Here is a 15,568-nt window from a genome sequence, read left to right as displayed (position 1 = left end):
CTAGTCAGAGCAGGACGGCGCCTGCTGTCCGGTAAAGTTCACACAGAAGCGCTGGCGCTTTGGCATAAATGAACTGCCACCCTTGTCCCCTGCCCGAGACGGGACGTAGGGCACCCACAGCCTCTGGGCAGCCCGGGCCAGGGCCTCGCTGCCTCTGGGGGAGGGATTTCCTTTATACATCTACCTCAATTTCCACTCCTTGAGTGCCTTTCCCACTCGTATTATCGCTGTCTGTCAACGCCAAGGGACACACAAGGTCTGGCAGTGGGTCAGGTAATGACATGACAACAGTACGTGGACAGCTGTGGCGTTATTTTCTGTTTATTGGTACTGTGGAGCCGGGTAAGCTCTGGTACATGACAGCAGTGGTTCTGTAGATGTTAGATGGTGTCCCAAAGCCACTACTTTCTATTTAATGGTACAGCAGAGCCCGGAAAACTCCGTTTGATGCCAGCAGTGGATGTGTGGATGTCAGATGGTGTCTGCAAACCCACGTGCTGGGGCTGCTCCCACCTCCTGATGGATAGCGGAGAGGAGCGGTAGGGCAGATGCTGTACTTGGGGCTGCTGAGGGCTGCTGGACCAGGTCTGTTTCCCCCTGGCAGTGGAATTCCAGTTTTCTGAGGAAGCCCCTGAGTTGACATTCCTGGGGAGCCACTCCCACCGCCTGAAAGATGGCTGAGGGGACGGGGAGGATGGTACCCAGGGAGACTGTGGGCTGCTGGACCGCTCACGCTTCCTCCAGGCAGCAGTTGCAGGTCTGCTGGATAACTGCCCCAGGCCAAGACCCTGGGGGTGCTGCTCCCACCTCCTAAAAGATGGTGGGGAGGAGGGGGAGGGCAGCGGGGAGGCCTGGGGGGACCTGGGGCGGCCAGGCCTGTCATGCTGGGGCAGCCACGGCCGTCCTTTGAAAGATGGTGCAGGGAAGGAGGAGGGCAGTGGGGGTGCCTGAGGAGGCAACTCCCATCCCCTGAAGGATCGTGGAGGGGAACGGGAAGGTGGTGACCGTGCCTGGCAAGGCGGGGGGCTGCCGGGCCGGTGGCGCTTCCCCCAGGCAGCAGCTGTCCTGTCGGACAGTTTCCCCGAGTCTGCACTCTGTGGGGATTTCTGCCATCCTCTGACCGATGGTGGAGGGGAGGGGGAAGGCAGAGGTGGTGCTGGGGGGGGCTGGGGGCTGCTGGGCCTGGTCTGTTTCCCCGTGGCAGCGGTTTTCCAGGTGTCTGATGATGCACCCGAGCTGCCACCCTGGGGGGGCTGCTCCCGCCTCCTAAGGGATGCTGGAGAAGAGGGGGAAGGCAGTCGGGGTGCCTGAGGGGGCCACTCCCGTCCCCTGAAGGATCGTGGAGGGGAACGGGAAGGTGGTGACCGTGCCTGGCAAGGCGGGGGGCTGCCGGGCCGGTGGCGCTTCCCCCAGGCAGCAGCTGTCCTGTTGGACAGTTTCCCCGAGTCTGCACTCTGCGGGGATCGCTTCCATTCCCTGACCGATGGTGGAGGGGAGGGCAGAGGTGGTGCCAGGGGGGGCTGGGGGCTGCTGGACCTGGACTGTTTCCCCGTGGCTGTGGTTTTCCAGGTGTCTGATGATGCCCCCGAGCTGCCATCCTGGGGGGGTTGCTCCCACCTCCTAAAGGATGGCGGAGAGGAGGGGGAGGGCAGAGGTGGTGCTGGGGGGGGCTGGGGGCTGCCGGGCCTCTCAGGCTTCCCCGAGGCAGCGGCTGTCTGGGTGCCGGACGATGCCCCCGAGCCGACACACTGAGGGGACCGCTCCCGTCCCCTGAAGGATGGTGGTGGGGGACGGGGGGGCGGCGTCGATGCCCGCTGGGACCGGGGGCTGCTGGGCCTGTTGCTCATCTGCCAGGGAGCAATTGTTTGGGTGCCGGCCGATGACCGCAAGCCTCCGCCCCGGGCGGGTTCCTTCTGCCCCTTGAAGGATGGTGGAGGAGGACGGGGGGGCGGCGTCAATGCCCGCTGGGGCCGGGGGTCGCTGGGCCTGTCGCTCATCCCCCGGGATGCGGAGCCCAGGCCGGTGGGCCGCGGGGGCCGAGGTGGGGGTAGCTGAGCCCGGCGGCTGTCCAGCCTGGCAGGGGCAGCTCTGGTGCTGCCCTGCGGCAGGCAGGCAGGTTGTTTCCGCACAGGTGGTTGGCGATGGCTCTGCCTGTCGGGCCACTCGACGTCAGCAGACTGTTCGTCTGACTGCGAGCTGGAGCTGCTGCTATCGTCCTGCGCTTCATCAGCTGCAGCCAGGCGCCTGCGGAGAGAGGAACGTGCTGAGGGCACAGGAGAGCCCCTGCTCTCCTTCCTCAATGGCAAAGAGCCGCCCTCGGCTCCCAGCCTGTCTTGGGCCCAGCAGGAAGAATGGGCCGAAGCTGCTTTCACTAGAAATGCCTCCTGGCTCACGGCAGCCCTACAGTAAAGAGTTGGGCTGGATGAGGGTGGGGGTGAACAACAACTCACTGCTTTCTCTTCCTGCACCACCAGAAAAGAAGACAGCACAGAATCATCGTTAGCAATAGGGAAACCGGGACAGATGCGGCAAGTTCCAGGTACAACTTCTGTGCATCTTTAACTTGCTCAGCGTTTGCACGTCCTTCACCATCCACACCTGGAGGAATAAAGTGGTCGTTGCTGTGTCTTGTGCCATAGCGGCAATCTCGCAGGAGCTCTGACATTGCCACAACATGCTCTTTTTCATTTTGTTGGCCTCCTGGAACAAGGGAAAATCCCCAGGCTGCAATGCTTTCCCTGATTCCAGGGGAAGCAAAGGGAACTCCCAGAGGCGCTGCACAGCAACGCACTCTGGAGGCTCTTTTGCCTCTCAGCTTTGTTTATACTCTGGCTCTGCCACGGTCCAGACCTTCCTGGGCCATGGGATTGCTCCTACTTCTCCATCGTGCTCTAAGACTTATTTTGCACTCGCCCACCCTCGCCTCGTGAGGCTGGGCAGTGCTGCTGCAGGCAGGCACACTGTGACCCTTTGGGGCACGTTGTCTGACTAAGCAAATCTCATTAGAGCAGAAGGAGAGCGCGTGGATCTGTTTAACCAAGTGCTGCTATGAGTGACATGGACAAGAACAATTGCTGTGTCGGGCAGGGAGTGCTGCCCTGAGCTCCCCCCTCCCACTCAGAACCCACTCCTCGGGGGCAGAGTCAGGCCCTCTCCGCAGGCACCTGAACCTGCCTCTCCCTTTTTGCCTTTCCCCCGGCATGGGCACAACTTGCACGCTCCTACTTTTCTCCGCCTTACGAACTCCTGCCTGATCATTGCTTACCTGGATTCTTCAGAAAAAAACCATAGATCCAGTTGTGTTGGGCTTTCCCGGGCTCTGACAGCTCTGTGAAGAACGAGAGAAAGGCCAAGTCTCAGCACGGTGCAGGCAAAGAGGAGGCAGGACGGGAGGCTCCCTCTGTGCCACTGCCCCATCTATGAGTCAGAGCATCCCTCTGGACCTCAGCTTGCAGGAGGGATCCTGCTCCAGGCTGCTGGTGTGCCAGGCGCCTCAAGGGAGGCACACCAAGCTCTGGAATGCAGGGACTGTGGCAGGGAGATACGTTGGAGGGTCCTATTTCCTCTCCTCATCTGCTGAATGTGCTTCCCCTGGCCTTGTTCCCAAAAGGACAAAGTTCCTAAGTCCCTGGGAGCTGGGTGTGATGAGAGGGGAGCAACCTCTAACCACGGCCACGGAGCTCTATGAGCGAGGAGCTCGACGAGGGGCTTTACCTGGAGCGCCAGTCGTGTGCTTGGCCTCTGCTTCCCCTGCAGGGACGTGCAGTGTGCGACGGCTGCCTTGCTGAAATGCATCCCTGTGCACAGGCTCTCTGTCTGTCTCTTTAGAAAGGAGGGAAGAGAGCGGGGCTGTAAGTAACTGCTTCTCACCAGGAAGATGGTATCTTCGGGAGGCACCGGTTCTCTAGGCACAGCAGTCAAGTTTAGGAACGAAGCCTGGGCTTTTTGTGGTGCACCTCATTCCTAGTCCAAACTGCGTGCCGTTCTGTGAGATAAACTGAAGTGCTGCACACTTTCCAGTTTGCGAGCACAGACAGCAAGACCTGTCCTGCTGGGAGACCAGCAGGTTGCAGGCAGGCTTCTTATTCACGGTGCACCTTGTGCGATTCTGGCAAGTTACAAGATGATGCTACAAGCCAGTTCAGACACAGAGGCGTCACCACCGCAGGGCTCTGATCTATCCTTTCCTGCTGTGCATGCTACACCTTCTCCATGTATCTACCTAGAAACTCAGCTTCGCGCGTCTTTCAGAGAACAGACAGAAAGACACCCACCATGTGCTGCCTTCTCCTTCATCATTTTCTTCAGGACATGAGAGAGCCTCTGCGGATATTTTCCAGTTTTTGATGCCTCTTTCCATTCCTCAGGACCTTAATAGAAAGCATGAAAATACATTTCAGACAAAGTACTGAACTGAATGGTCTTTTTGGTGAAGTCAATAAAGACAAGAGCCACCCGGGGACACCTGTGGGGCTCCAGCACAGGAGGCAGCCAAGGGTTTTTGCCCAGCCTTCCCTGGAGGCACTTCTGCACCCAAGGATGAGGAGAACTTTCCATCACGCTGCAATCTACACAGCTGCATTACAGAGTTACGCAAGTTGCAGAGGTGCCGGGTGAGCAGTTGGCTGGCACTCAGCAGCTTTCTGGATACTCTCTCCATGCCATGTGAAACAATCCTCAGAGACAGCGTGGAAGAACATTTGGGTTTTCTTACCGGATGGATCTCTGATGTACAGAGACAAAGCCAGCAGGACACTGGGAGCACGCAGCACCCAAGAAACAGTGACTACCCAGGCTTCTCGTGGAGTAGAAATCACCGGGCAGTGAAAAGCTGAACCCTTCCTGAACTACCACAACCACATATGAGCAGAGAGCGTGAGATGAAGGCTGGTGACTTACCTCTGGCATCCAGCCCAGGCTCAGGAACAGGACTCCCTTCTGGTAATCCACCAACAGGGCCTGCAGGCACAAATGTGATCAGACACAGGTGAGGACAGCTTCCACTGCACCTGGGGGCCTGGTTATTTTTTTCTGCAGTGACCTGCAAGGACTGACGGCAGGTTGGGGAATGACACGGCCCAGAAGGCAAACGGACAGGTTCTCTCCTCCAAAGAGTGGCAAGGGCTGCCTTCCCACAGATATGTGACAACTCTCCAAATAAAGAAATACTCAGGACTGATCTGTGTACAGCCTTCGAGGCACAAAGAGACTTGAAAAACCCCTGGAGTTTCCTGACTACCCAAATAATCTATGACAGCGCTCACTTTTCTGCCTTCAAGGAAGCAGGCACAACTTACCTCTGGGTTCCCCCTGAGGCACAAAAGCAGTCATCACCCAATCATCTGGATACGGAGCACCATCATCTAGATGCAAGAACAGAAGAGGGATGTTCCCATGGCATGTTGTGATCTCCTCCCTCAGTGATGGGGGAGGGCTCAGCTAATGGATGGCAGACTCAGGCCGTGACTGCCAAAGCTACAGGGTGACCTGGAGCCTGGCATCGGCAGCTCTCCGAAGCTCTCCAGGCCACGTGCAACACCCCTCCGGGACCGCGTGGAAGAGCACACCAAGAAAAGACACCTGAAGCCATCTGGGCTCCGGCTGGGGGTCTCTGCTGGGAACCAGGATTCATCTATGGGGAGCATCGGGAAGCCGGAGCAGAAATGCTCCCGCTTTTCCCAGCACACATCTTCTGAGCTCCCCCTAGGTCAGCCCCGGCCGAAGAGCGTGCTCAGCCAGCAGCAGAGCCACGGCCCTGCACGGCTGGAGCCAGCCCTGCAGAGCACTGCTTCCTCACGCCCTCGCCCGGCTCCTGTGGTGCTGCCCGTCCCCCCCATCCCAACACCCCCACGGAAGGCAGCCCCAGGGCAGCGCGGCACATGGGGACAAGAGCCTGGAGCTCTCGCCCTCGCCGCCACTTGATTTTGGCCCCATCTCTGCCCACCCACCTGCTGCTGGCGCTCGCCACGGAGCGGCACAAGTCTCCTGGGAACACGCGGCCGTCAGGAGGAGGAGGAGAGCAAGGCGGGCGGGGGCCGTGGCCCCCCACACTCGTGCCATGCTGCCACCACCACCGCTGCAGCCACAGCGAGTGCTGCTGGGCGGCACAGAACGCCTGGGGCACACGCTGAGCATTGTGAGCTCACGGCACCAGGCGGGGCGTTGTGACCCCACGTCCCCATGATGCACATCTGTTCCGCCACCAGGGCCAGCTTCCCCCTGGGCTTGCTGTGTGCGCTGCTGTGCTGGGGGAGGATTCCCAGGCATCCGGAGCAGCAGGAGACCGCTGCTTGTCGCATGGATGGCACGGAAATGGGGAACGCTGGAACGGCTCGGCTGGGAAGGGACATTAAAGACACAGAGATGCTGTCAAAGGAGAAAGAAAATCACTTCAGTGTTGTTTTTACTGCTGTGTGCAAATCAAGAGATTCACTTTTCTCTTGTAATGCCAAAACCGGTTCTTCAGTGACATTTCCCCTTTAACCCTCCCCACCCCACAGCCCTACCTCTCATTTTCTCCTACCTCCCCTCTCCTCCCTTCCTTCACTTCACTTCCCCTCCCCTCCCCTTCCCCCTCTTTTCTCCTTTTCCCCTCCCCTTCCCCCTTGCCTTATGCCAAACTTACCTTTCCTGCTCTTCACTGAACTCTTCTGGATTCTCCTGCCTTTTGCTGCTCCTCTTGCCTTGCTTTCCTTCGCAATGCTCTGCATTGCTCTCTCCATATTTCTTGCCAGCCATTCTTTTCTTAGCTCTTACTCTTCACTTTTTACTTGGCTTTTTTCTTCTATTCTCTTTGCCTTTCTTCTCTTTTCATATATTATTTTCTAGCTCTTCTTTTCTTTCTGCTTTTATTTTTTTCTATTTCATTCTTCTTTTTGCTCTTTTTTTCCATTAATTTCGTTTTTTGCTCTTTTTTCATTTTTTTCTGTTTTCAACTTTTTTTTTCTTATTTTTATTATATATTTTTTTCTCTATTTTGTTTCTTTCTTTTTCCTTTTTTTCTTTTTTCCATGTTTTCATCCTTTTTTCTTTTCTTTATTCTTTCTTGTTTATTCTTTCTTTTTTTTTCCCTCTTTTTCTCATGTAATCTTTTTTTTCTCTCTTTATTCCTCATTTTTTTCTCTTTTTTCTTTTTCTGTCTTTTTTTGTCTGATTTTGATCATAGGTTTTCCTTTATCCCCCTTTAACCTAGCCCACAGCCCTCATCTCTTGGGGAGACAGCAAGGTGGCCTGGAGCTACCCACAGCTCCTCCTGGGCAGGTCTGCTTCAAGCCCACAACCCAAAGGACCAAACCCCTCTTACCTTTGGGCCCAGCTTCTTCTCCTTCCGCGTTGCTCCCGTGGCAAGCAAGGGCTCAGCTCTTCCCACATTCCTCCATTCCTGCAAGGTTGCAATTTTTCACTCTTTGCCTTGCTTTGCTTTGCTGTGCTATGGTTAGCTTTCCTACTTGTTTTCTCTACATTTACACGCATTGCTTTTTACTTTTTATTCTTCCTTTCCTCTTTCTTTCTATTTTCCTTACAACCCTCCCCGTTTCTTTTTTGTCACTTGTTTGTTTCTTGGTTGGTTTTTCTTTTTTATTCTTTTATCTTATCTTACTTCTTATTTTATTACTTTTTCTTTCAGCCCCCTGAAGTTACTTTATATCCATCTGTTGGCCCCCTTTATCCCCCTTATCGTTTCTGTATCTGGGCCTCCTCTTCTTACGTGGGCCTCCTCTCCCCACATTACCCTATAGCCTCCCCGTAGCCCCATATTCCCCTATACTTTACTATAGCCTACGCAAGCCCCCTAGAGCTCCCCTACGGACTTCTATAACCTCACATCTCCCTATGTCCCACCTACACCCCTCCACAGACCCCTATCGCGCCTGTTTCTCCATATCACACCCATCGCCCTGCTCCCTCTAGCCCCACATGGAGCAGATTAGGGTTAATAAATCCATGGGACCCGATGGGGTGCATCCACGGGTGCTGAGGGAGCTGGCAGAGGTGATTGCTGAACCGCTCTCTATCATCTTTGAGAGGTCTTGGAGAATGGGGGAGGTGCCTGAAGACTGGAGGATAGCCAATGTCACTCCGGTCTTCAAAAAGGGCAAGAAGGAAGATCCAGGTAATTACAGGCCAGTCAGCCTCACCTCTGTCCCTGGAAAGGTGATGGAACAGATTGTGCTGGATGCCATCTCCAGACAACTGGAAGAAAAGGAGGTTATCAGGAGTAGTCAGCACGGGTTCACCAGGGGGAGGTCGTGCTTGACCAACCTGGTAGCCTTCTATGATGTTGTCACTGGCTGGGTGGATGGGGGGAGAGCAGTGGATGTAGTCTACCTTGATTTCAGCAAGGCATTTGACACTGTCTCCCACGACATCCTTATAACGAAGCTGAGGAAGTGCGGGATAGATGAGTGGACAGTGAGGTGGGTTGAGAACTGGCTGACTGGCAGAGCACAGAGGGTTGTCATTGGCGGTGCAGAGTCTGGTTGGAGACCTGTAACCAGCGGTGTTCCCCAGGGGTCGGTGCTGGGACCGGTCCTGTTCAACATCTTCATCAATGACCTTGATGAGGGGGTAGTGGCCACCCTCAGCAAGTTTGCTGATGATACGAAGTTGGGAGGATTGGCTGACACGCCCGAAGGCTGTGCTGCCATTCAGCGAGACCTGGACAGGCTGGAGAGCTGGGCAGTAAGGAACCAGATGAAGTTTAACAAAAGCAAGTGTAGAGTCTTGCACCTAGGGAGGAATAATTCCATGCACCGGTACAGGTTGGGGGATGACCTGCTGGAGAGGAGCTCTGCAGAGAGGGACCTGGGTGTCCTGGTGGACGACAGGTTGGCCATGAGCCAGCAGTGTGCCCTTGTGGCCAAAAAGGCCAATGGCATTCTGGGGTGCATTAAAAGGAGCGTGGCCAGCAGGTCGAGGGAGGTGATCCTCCCCCTCTACTCTGCCCTGGTAAGGCCTCATCTGGAGTACTGTGTCCAGTTCTGGGCTCCCCAGTACAAAAAAGACAGGGATCTCTTGGAAAGAGTCCAGCGGAGAGCCACAAAGATGGTGAAGGGCCTGGAGCATCTCCCCTATGAGGAAAGGCTAAGTGAGCTGGGTCTGTTTAGCCTTGAGAAGAGAAGACTGAGAGGGGACCTGATCCAGGTCTATAAATATCTAAGGTGTGGGGGGCAAAGTGGCGAGGCCAGACTCTTTTCAGCAGTGTGCGGAGACAGGACAAGGGGAAATGGCCAGAAGCTGGAGCATAGGAAGTTCCGCACCAATGTGCGCAAGAACTTCTTTACAGTGAGGGTGACGGAGCACTGGAACAGGCTGCCCAGGGAGGTTGTGGAGTCTCCTTCTCTGGAGATATTCAAGACCCGCCTGGACGCCTACCTGTGCGACCTGGTGTAGGGATCCTGCTTTGGCAGGGGGGTTGGACTCGATGATCTCTGGAGGTCCCTTCCAACCCCTACGATTCTGTGATTCTGTGATTCTGTGATTGTCTTGAGGGAGATCATGTGGCATGTGCGGGATGAGCGGGGGATCAGGCCTAGCCAGCATGGGTTCATGAAGGACAGGTCCTGTTTGACCAACCTGATCTCCTTCTATGATCTAGTGGCCCATCTGGTGGATGAGGGAAAGGCTGTTGATGTGGTCTACCTAGACTTCAGCAAAGCCTTTGACACTGCCTCCCACAGTATTCTCCTGCAGAAGCTGCAGCCCGAGGCTTGGATGGCTACACTCTGGGCTGGGTGAGGAGCTGGCTGGAGGGCTGGGCTCAGAGAGTGGTGGTCAATGGAGTTAAATCCAGCTGGCGACCGGTCACGAGTGGTGTTCCCCAGGGGTCGGTGCTGGGGCCTGTCTTCTTCAAGAACTTTCTTGATGACCTGGATGACGGCATTGAGTGCACCCTCAGTAAGTTTGCAGATGACACCAAATTGGCTGGAAGTGTGGATCTGCCTGGGGGTAGCGAGGCCATACAGAGGGATCTGGACAGGCTGGGGAGCTGGGCTGAAGCCAATGGGATGAGGTTCAACAAGACCAAAGGCCGGGTCCTGCACTTTGGCTACAACAACCCCAGGCGACGCTACAGGCTTGGGGCAGAGTGGCTGGAGGACTGCGTAGAGGAAATGGACCTGGGGGTACTGACTGATGCTCAGCTGAACATGAGCCCACAGTGTGGCCAGGTGGCCAAGAGGGCCAACAGCATCCTGGCTTGCATCAGAAACAGTGTTGCCAGCAGGAGTAGAGAGGTGATTGTTCCCCCTGTACTCAGCACTGGTGAGGCCGCACCTCGAGTACTGTGTCCAGGTTTGGGCCCCTCACTGCAAGAAAGACATTGAGGCCCTGGAACGTGTTCAGAGGAGGGCAACAAAGCTGGTGAGGGGTCTGGAACACAGGCCATATGAGGAAAGGCTGAAGGAGCTGGGAACATTCAGCCTGGAGAAGAGGAGGCTCAGGGGAGACCTCATTGCTCTCTATAACTTCCTGAAGGGAGCTTGTAGTGAGCTGGGGGTCGGCCTCTTCTCTCATGTCATTAGTGATAGGAGCAGAGGGAATGGTTTCAAGCTACGGCAGGGGAGATTCAAGCTGGACATTAGGAAGTATTACTTTTCAGAAAGGGTGGTCAGGCACTGGAATGGGGAGGTGGTGGAGTCGCCGACCCTGGGGGTGTTCAAGGAAAGACTGGATGTGGTGTTGAGGGACATGGTTTAGTAGGAGCTATTGATAATAGGTGAACGGTTGGGCTGGATGATCTTTTAGGCCTTTTCCAACCTTGGTGAGTCTATGGTTCTATATCCCCTTCTAGCCCACCTATTTGCCCCCTGCAGACATCCGTACAACCACATTCTCGTATATCCTCCCCCAGCCCCACCCGGCCTCTGGAGCCCCTTCCCAAACCCCCCCAATGCTCCCTATGGCACTGTATCCCCCCATAAGCTCCTCACAGCCCTCTATTGCCCCAAATCCCCCTAGACCCACCCCTAGAGCCCCATATACCCCAATCCCCTAGCACAGCCCACTCTAGCCCCGTGTGCCTCCCTATATCCCAACAGCCTTCCGTAGCCCCCTGCCCCCCCACAGCCCTCCCCAGGGGCGGGACGGAGCTGCACCGGACCAATGAGAGACAGGGGGTGGTGCGAAGGCTAGGGGGTGGATCTGATGGATATGGGATGGGCTATGGATATAGGATGGGATACGGAATGGGACAAAGTCATGGGATATGGATATGGGATGGCTATGGGGTGGATCTGATGGGTATGGGATGGGATGGCTATGAGATGGGGCTCTATTGGTTATGGGGCCACAGGGGCTATGGGGCCAGGATGCTGCAGTGACCTTTGTCCCCAAAGATCCCCCTCCAATGTGAGATGTGGAGCCCCACAGCTGCTCCTCTGCCCTTTATTATTTACATGGGGGTGTGTGGGGGGCATCCCCCAATCCCCCATTATCAAAAAAATAAATCCTAATTACAAAAGTAAGGGGTGTCACCCCCGCCCCCTGGGAACAATGTGGTCTGTGGGGGTGGACTGTGAGTCACGGTGACACTTGAGTGACGGTGACACCAGAAGACACTGACACTCAGTGACACCCAATGGCATCCGGTGAAGGTAACACCCAATGATGGTGACACCAGAGACCCCATGTCACACCCACCCATGCCAGACCCCACATGTCCCCGACTGTTCCCAGCCCCCCTCCCTGTACCCCTCCTCGTCACCTCTTCAAAGAGGATGGCACTGCGCTGCACTTGTGCCACCATGGCAGGGGAGACAGAGTGGGACACTCATGGACAGCCAGGGTGACAGCATCCAGGAGCTGGAGGACGCTGCTGGGGCTCTTGAGGTACGTTGGTACGGCTCCAGGTTCCACGGTTACAGTGACAATAAAATTGACCTAGTATTTATTTTAATACAAACAGACATTTTTGGGGGCGATCCCAAGGGGACAAAGCAGAGCGAGAACGTGTCACTATGTGAGGTTGTCCTCAGAATCCCCACTGGAGACCTCTAGAGTAGTCCAGGAACCTCTGGGGACCCCCTGGACACCCCCAAGACCCCTCCAGGACATCCCCAGACCCTTCTGAATGACTCCAAGGACCTCCTGGACCCACCTGGGGACCAACTGGATGCCCCAAACCCCTCTAGGACATTTTCACATTTTTCTGCATGACTCCAGGGGTGAATAGGGGAGGTGGTGGGAGGAAACAAGGGGTTAATGAGGCTTCCATGCTGTGGAAAAGAGGTTGGAGGAGACTTTAGGGGGACAGTGGGGGAAGGGGGGGAACAGGGTCTCAATGTTGAATGAGAGTCTGGGGGGGGAACTCAGTGGGTTGTGTTGGGGAAAGAGGTGAACACAGTCTCTACAAGGCAGAAAGGACATCTGGGGGCAGACGGAGGAGGGGGAGAGGAAAGCCAGGGGTTGTGGGGGACTTCTATGGGGCAGAAAAGGTGTCCAGTTATGGGGGGATTGGAAGTCAAAATGGGGGAACTGACTCCAGGGGTCAGATGGAGGAGCGCATGGGGGGGGGGTACAAGGGACTCTAGGGGTCAAAAAAGGGGTGAGGAGGTGGAGGGAGAAGGGGGGACAAGGACCCTGGGGGTCAAATAGAGGGGAATGGGGCATGGTAGGAGACTCTAGGGATCAGAATGGGGGAAATTGAGTGGGGGCACTTGGGAGGAGGAGAGGGGATTCTGGGGGTCAGATAGAGGGGACTGGGAAAAGGGGGGGGGGACCTTACGGGACAGAATGGGAGACATGTGGGCAGGGGGGGACACTAGGGATCAGAACAGGGCACTGGGAAGGGATGAGGGGCCGGGGGGGGAGGGGACAGACTGGGGGACCCTGGGAGTCAGAATGGGGGAGGCACAGAGGGGAGGGGTGGAAAAGGACTACAGTGATCAGAATGGAGGAAATGGAGGGGGGGAACAGGGAGAGGGCGTATACCCGGGAGTGACACAGAGGAACTGGGGGGTGTGGGCGATCAGCGGCAGCGGGAGAGGGGGGGAGGGCAGCGAAAGACACGGGGTGGGGGAGGCGGCGAGACGCAGGGCAGCCGCCCCCGCCGAGCGGAAGCCCCAAGCACCGCAGAGACCCCGCGGGGCCGAGGCAGAGCCGCACGCGGCCCCCAACCCCCTTAACTCAGCCCCCGCCGCGGTGCTCCCCAACACCCACCTGGAAGAGCCGAGGCGGCGTCGGAGCGGTGCGGGACACGGCACGACTTCCGCACGGCCGACTCCCCGGGTCGCAGCGTGATGACGTCTCTCGGCGGGGACGGCGCGTGCGCGCTCAGGCGCTGTCGCCATGGGGACGCCGTCACGCATGCGCCGCCGTCGCGGGGACGGCTGCGCGCGACGCATGGGGGGAGTGCGCGGTGTTGCCATGGCAACGCAGCCCGCACGCACGGCCTGAAGCCCGAGTGCAACTCCAGGGGCAGCAGGGGGCGAAGAGGACGGGAGGGGGGGAACGGAGAGCCCTCAGGGATCTACTTGGGAGGTGGGGGAGGGGTCAGGGGCAGAGCTCCGGGGAGGGCGATGCTGAGTGGGGCTTAGAGGAGACCCCAGCGGCTCCGAGCTCGGGGCCAACGGCCTCTCCCGCGCGCTGCATCTCAGCCAATCGGAGCCGGTGGCGCTGCCGCTGGCCAATGCGAACCCGGGGGCGGGACGGCGCTGCACCGGACCAATGAGAGGCCGGGGGCGGGAGGAACTGCACCGGACCAATGAGAGCAAAGCACACTGGGTTCCGCCTGGCCTGCTCCGAGCCCCAGGCCTACTAGGCGCATCGCGGAACGTAGGCTGCTCCGCAAAGCGGGGCTGGACATCCGCACACAAGAAGGTCATCGGACCAAATTCAGAGCTGGCACCAAGCTTTTCCCAGAAGCTCTCTGCCGTCAGCTCAGCCATCGTGTTTCATTCCCTCCTCACCTCAATTGTTGGCCACACCTGCCGGCCGGCATTACCTCCGACCTTGTCACTGGTCAGGGCTTCAACAGCACCAAGTTTCCTTCTGGTGACGTGCGGAAAATCAAACCCTATGGCCTGTAAGGATATAGAGGAGGTATGTTTTATTGGCAGTTGTGCAAAAGCCCTGGTGCAAGGGGGATAATTCCTCCAAGCTTGCACACCATCTGGAAAAATTGTGCTGCAAATATAGGACGAACTAATACATAATCAGTAGTTTCCCGGAATTCAGATGCATATTCATTATACCCCAAAAGCATGCAGGCCCTCCCCTGTTGCGCGTGCGTAGTGGGTCGTGGGTTGAAGAATTTGTTGTCTTTTTCGGGAAGGCTTCTGACCTTCCTCGCCATAAACTCCCGACAGAGAAGGAGGGGCATCCCCCAAACTAGTTTCGTCTTGCTCTGTGGACATCTAATCACCTTACTGCCAGATGTCTCTGGGTTGTTCTCAAACCTTATCAGCATGGCCTCCATCCCCCTCACTATCTCAGATCCAGTGTCTGCTGTCCCCCCTTCTCTAACGAGCTCTACATTCCTGCTTCTATAAATTATCTCTAACTATCCTCCTCTATCCCCCCCTATTTTCAGTTACTGTGAAACCTTCTTTCTGCCTTTTACTTTTTCTTATGGGGCCCCTTTTCTACCTTTCACTGGGGTCCTCATTCACCTCGCTGTGTTAACACTCAAATGTTCTTCTTTCCTCCTCCAAATAAAATGTTTCTCAGACTAGAGGAATAGAAGTCTGAATTTGGGACACCCACAGTCTGCAAAATAGTCTGCCACATGGAAACAGCATTCGAGGTCTGTGCCAAGGGGTGCAGCTGCAAGCCACAAGAGAAATACCACCTTGCGGCCTCTCCTCTAGAGGTTCTTCCTTCAGGTCCGGTCGGCTGGAATACACTGCTTCGATGGTTTCTAGACAGTCATGTGTCGCAGGTTCTCCTGAGGTCCCACTGAGGAATGATGCTAGGTTGATAATATTGGTTACTACTATCTCTACATCGTCTTGTTCCACCAGAATAACTTGATATTTAAGGAACCTTTGTGGTGAAAGCCAGTGTTCCCCTTTCACCTCCAGCACCGCTGAAACTGTATGTGATATGAATACCATAATTTTCTGGCCCAGAGTAAATTTATGCGCTTCCTGGATATTTAATATAGTGCAGCCACTGCTCTCAGGCAGGGAGGCCATCCTTTGCTTACTTTGTCCAACTGTTTGGAGAAATATGCTACTGCCCTACGATAGGGCCCCAGGTTTTGGGCTAGAACCCCTAAAGCTATTCCGTTTCTCATATGAAAATAAGCAGAAAGGTTTCGTTGTATCTGGCAACCCCAAAGTGGGAGCCTGCATAAGTTCATGTTTTAGCTGTTTAAAGGCTCTGCTGGTTTCCCCATCCCATGTGAGGATGTTGGGGTTAGTTTTTAAGAGTGTGAAGAGCGGTTTTACTGGTAGTCCGTAGTTATGAATCCAAAGCCGACACCAGCCTGTCATTCCCAGGAATGTGCATAATTCTGCAGCTATTCGTGGCTCAGGAGTCTGACAGATAACTTCTTTTCTTGCTGTCCCAAGTATCCTTTGTCTGGCGGTGATTTCATAGCCTAAATAGACTACTCATTGTTTGGCCA

At 55.9% G+C, this 15,568-nt stretch overlaps 1 protein-coding gene across 1 annotated transcript; it reads right to left on the bottom strand.

Annotated features, from left to right (window-relative positions):
• LOC149915199 (uncharacterized) lies at positions 1 to 13,419 on the bottom strand. The gene is made up of 13 exons (XM_090123316.1): positions 13,159 to 13,419; positions 11,705 to 11,880; positions 7,304 to 7,381; positions 5,949 to 6,366; positions 5,298 to 5,363; positions 4,900 to 4,959; positions 4,275 to 4,370; positions 3,715 to 3,822; positions 3,266 to 3,328; positions 2,451 to 2,598; positions 1,006 to 2,244; positions 514 to 810; positions 1 to 154 (listed from the first exon to the last, which is right to left on the bottom strand). Exons 2-13 carry the CDS (start codon positions 11,744 to 11,746, stop codon positions 1 to 3), a joined length of 2,769 nt encoding a protein of 922 aa, XP_089979442.1. The 5' UTR covers positions 11,747 to 11,880; positions 13,159 to 13,419.
• Between the last annotated feature and the right edge of the window lie 2,149 nt (positions 13,420 to 15,568).

The sequence above is a fragment of the Phasianus colchicus genome, chromosome 22, assembly GCF_987193195.1.
Source record: "Phasianus colchicus chromosome 22, bPhaCol1.hap1.1, whole genome shotgun sequence".
Lineage (NCBI taxonomy): Eukaryota > Metazoa > Chordata > Aves > Galliformes > Phasianidae > Phasianus > Phasianus colchicus.
The sequence above is the reverse complement of the archived record's forward strand: the minus strand, read 5'-3'. Positions and strand labels throughout refer to the sequence as shown.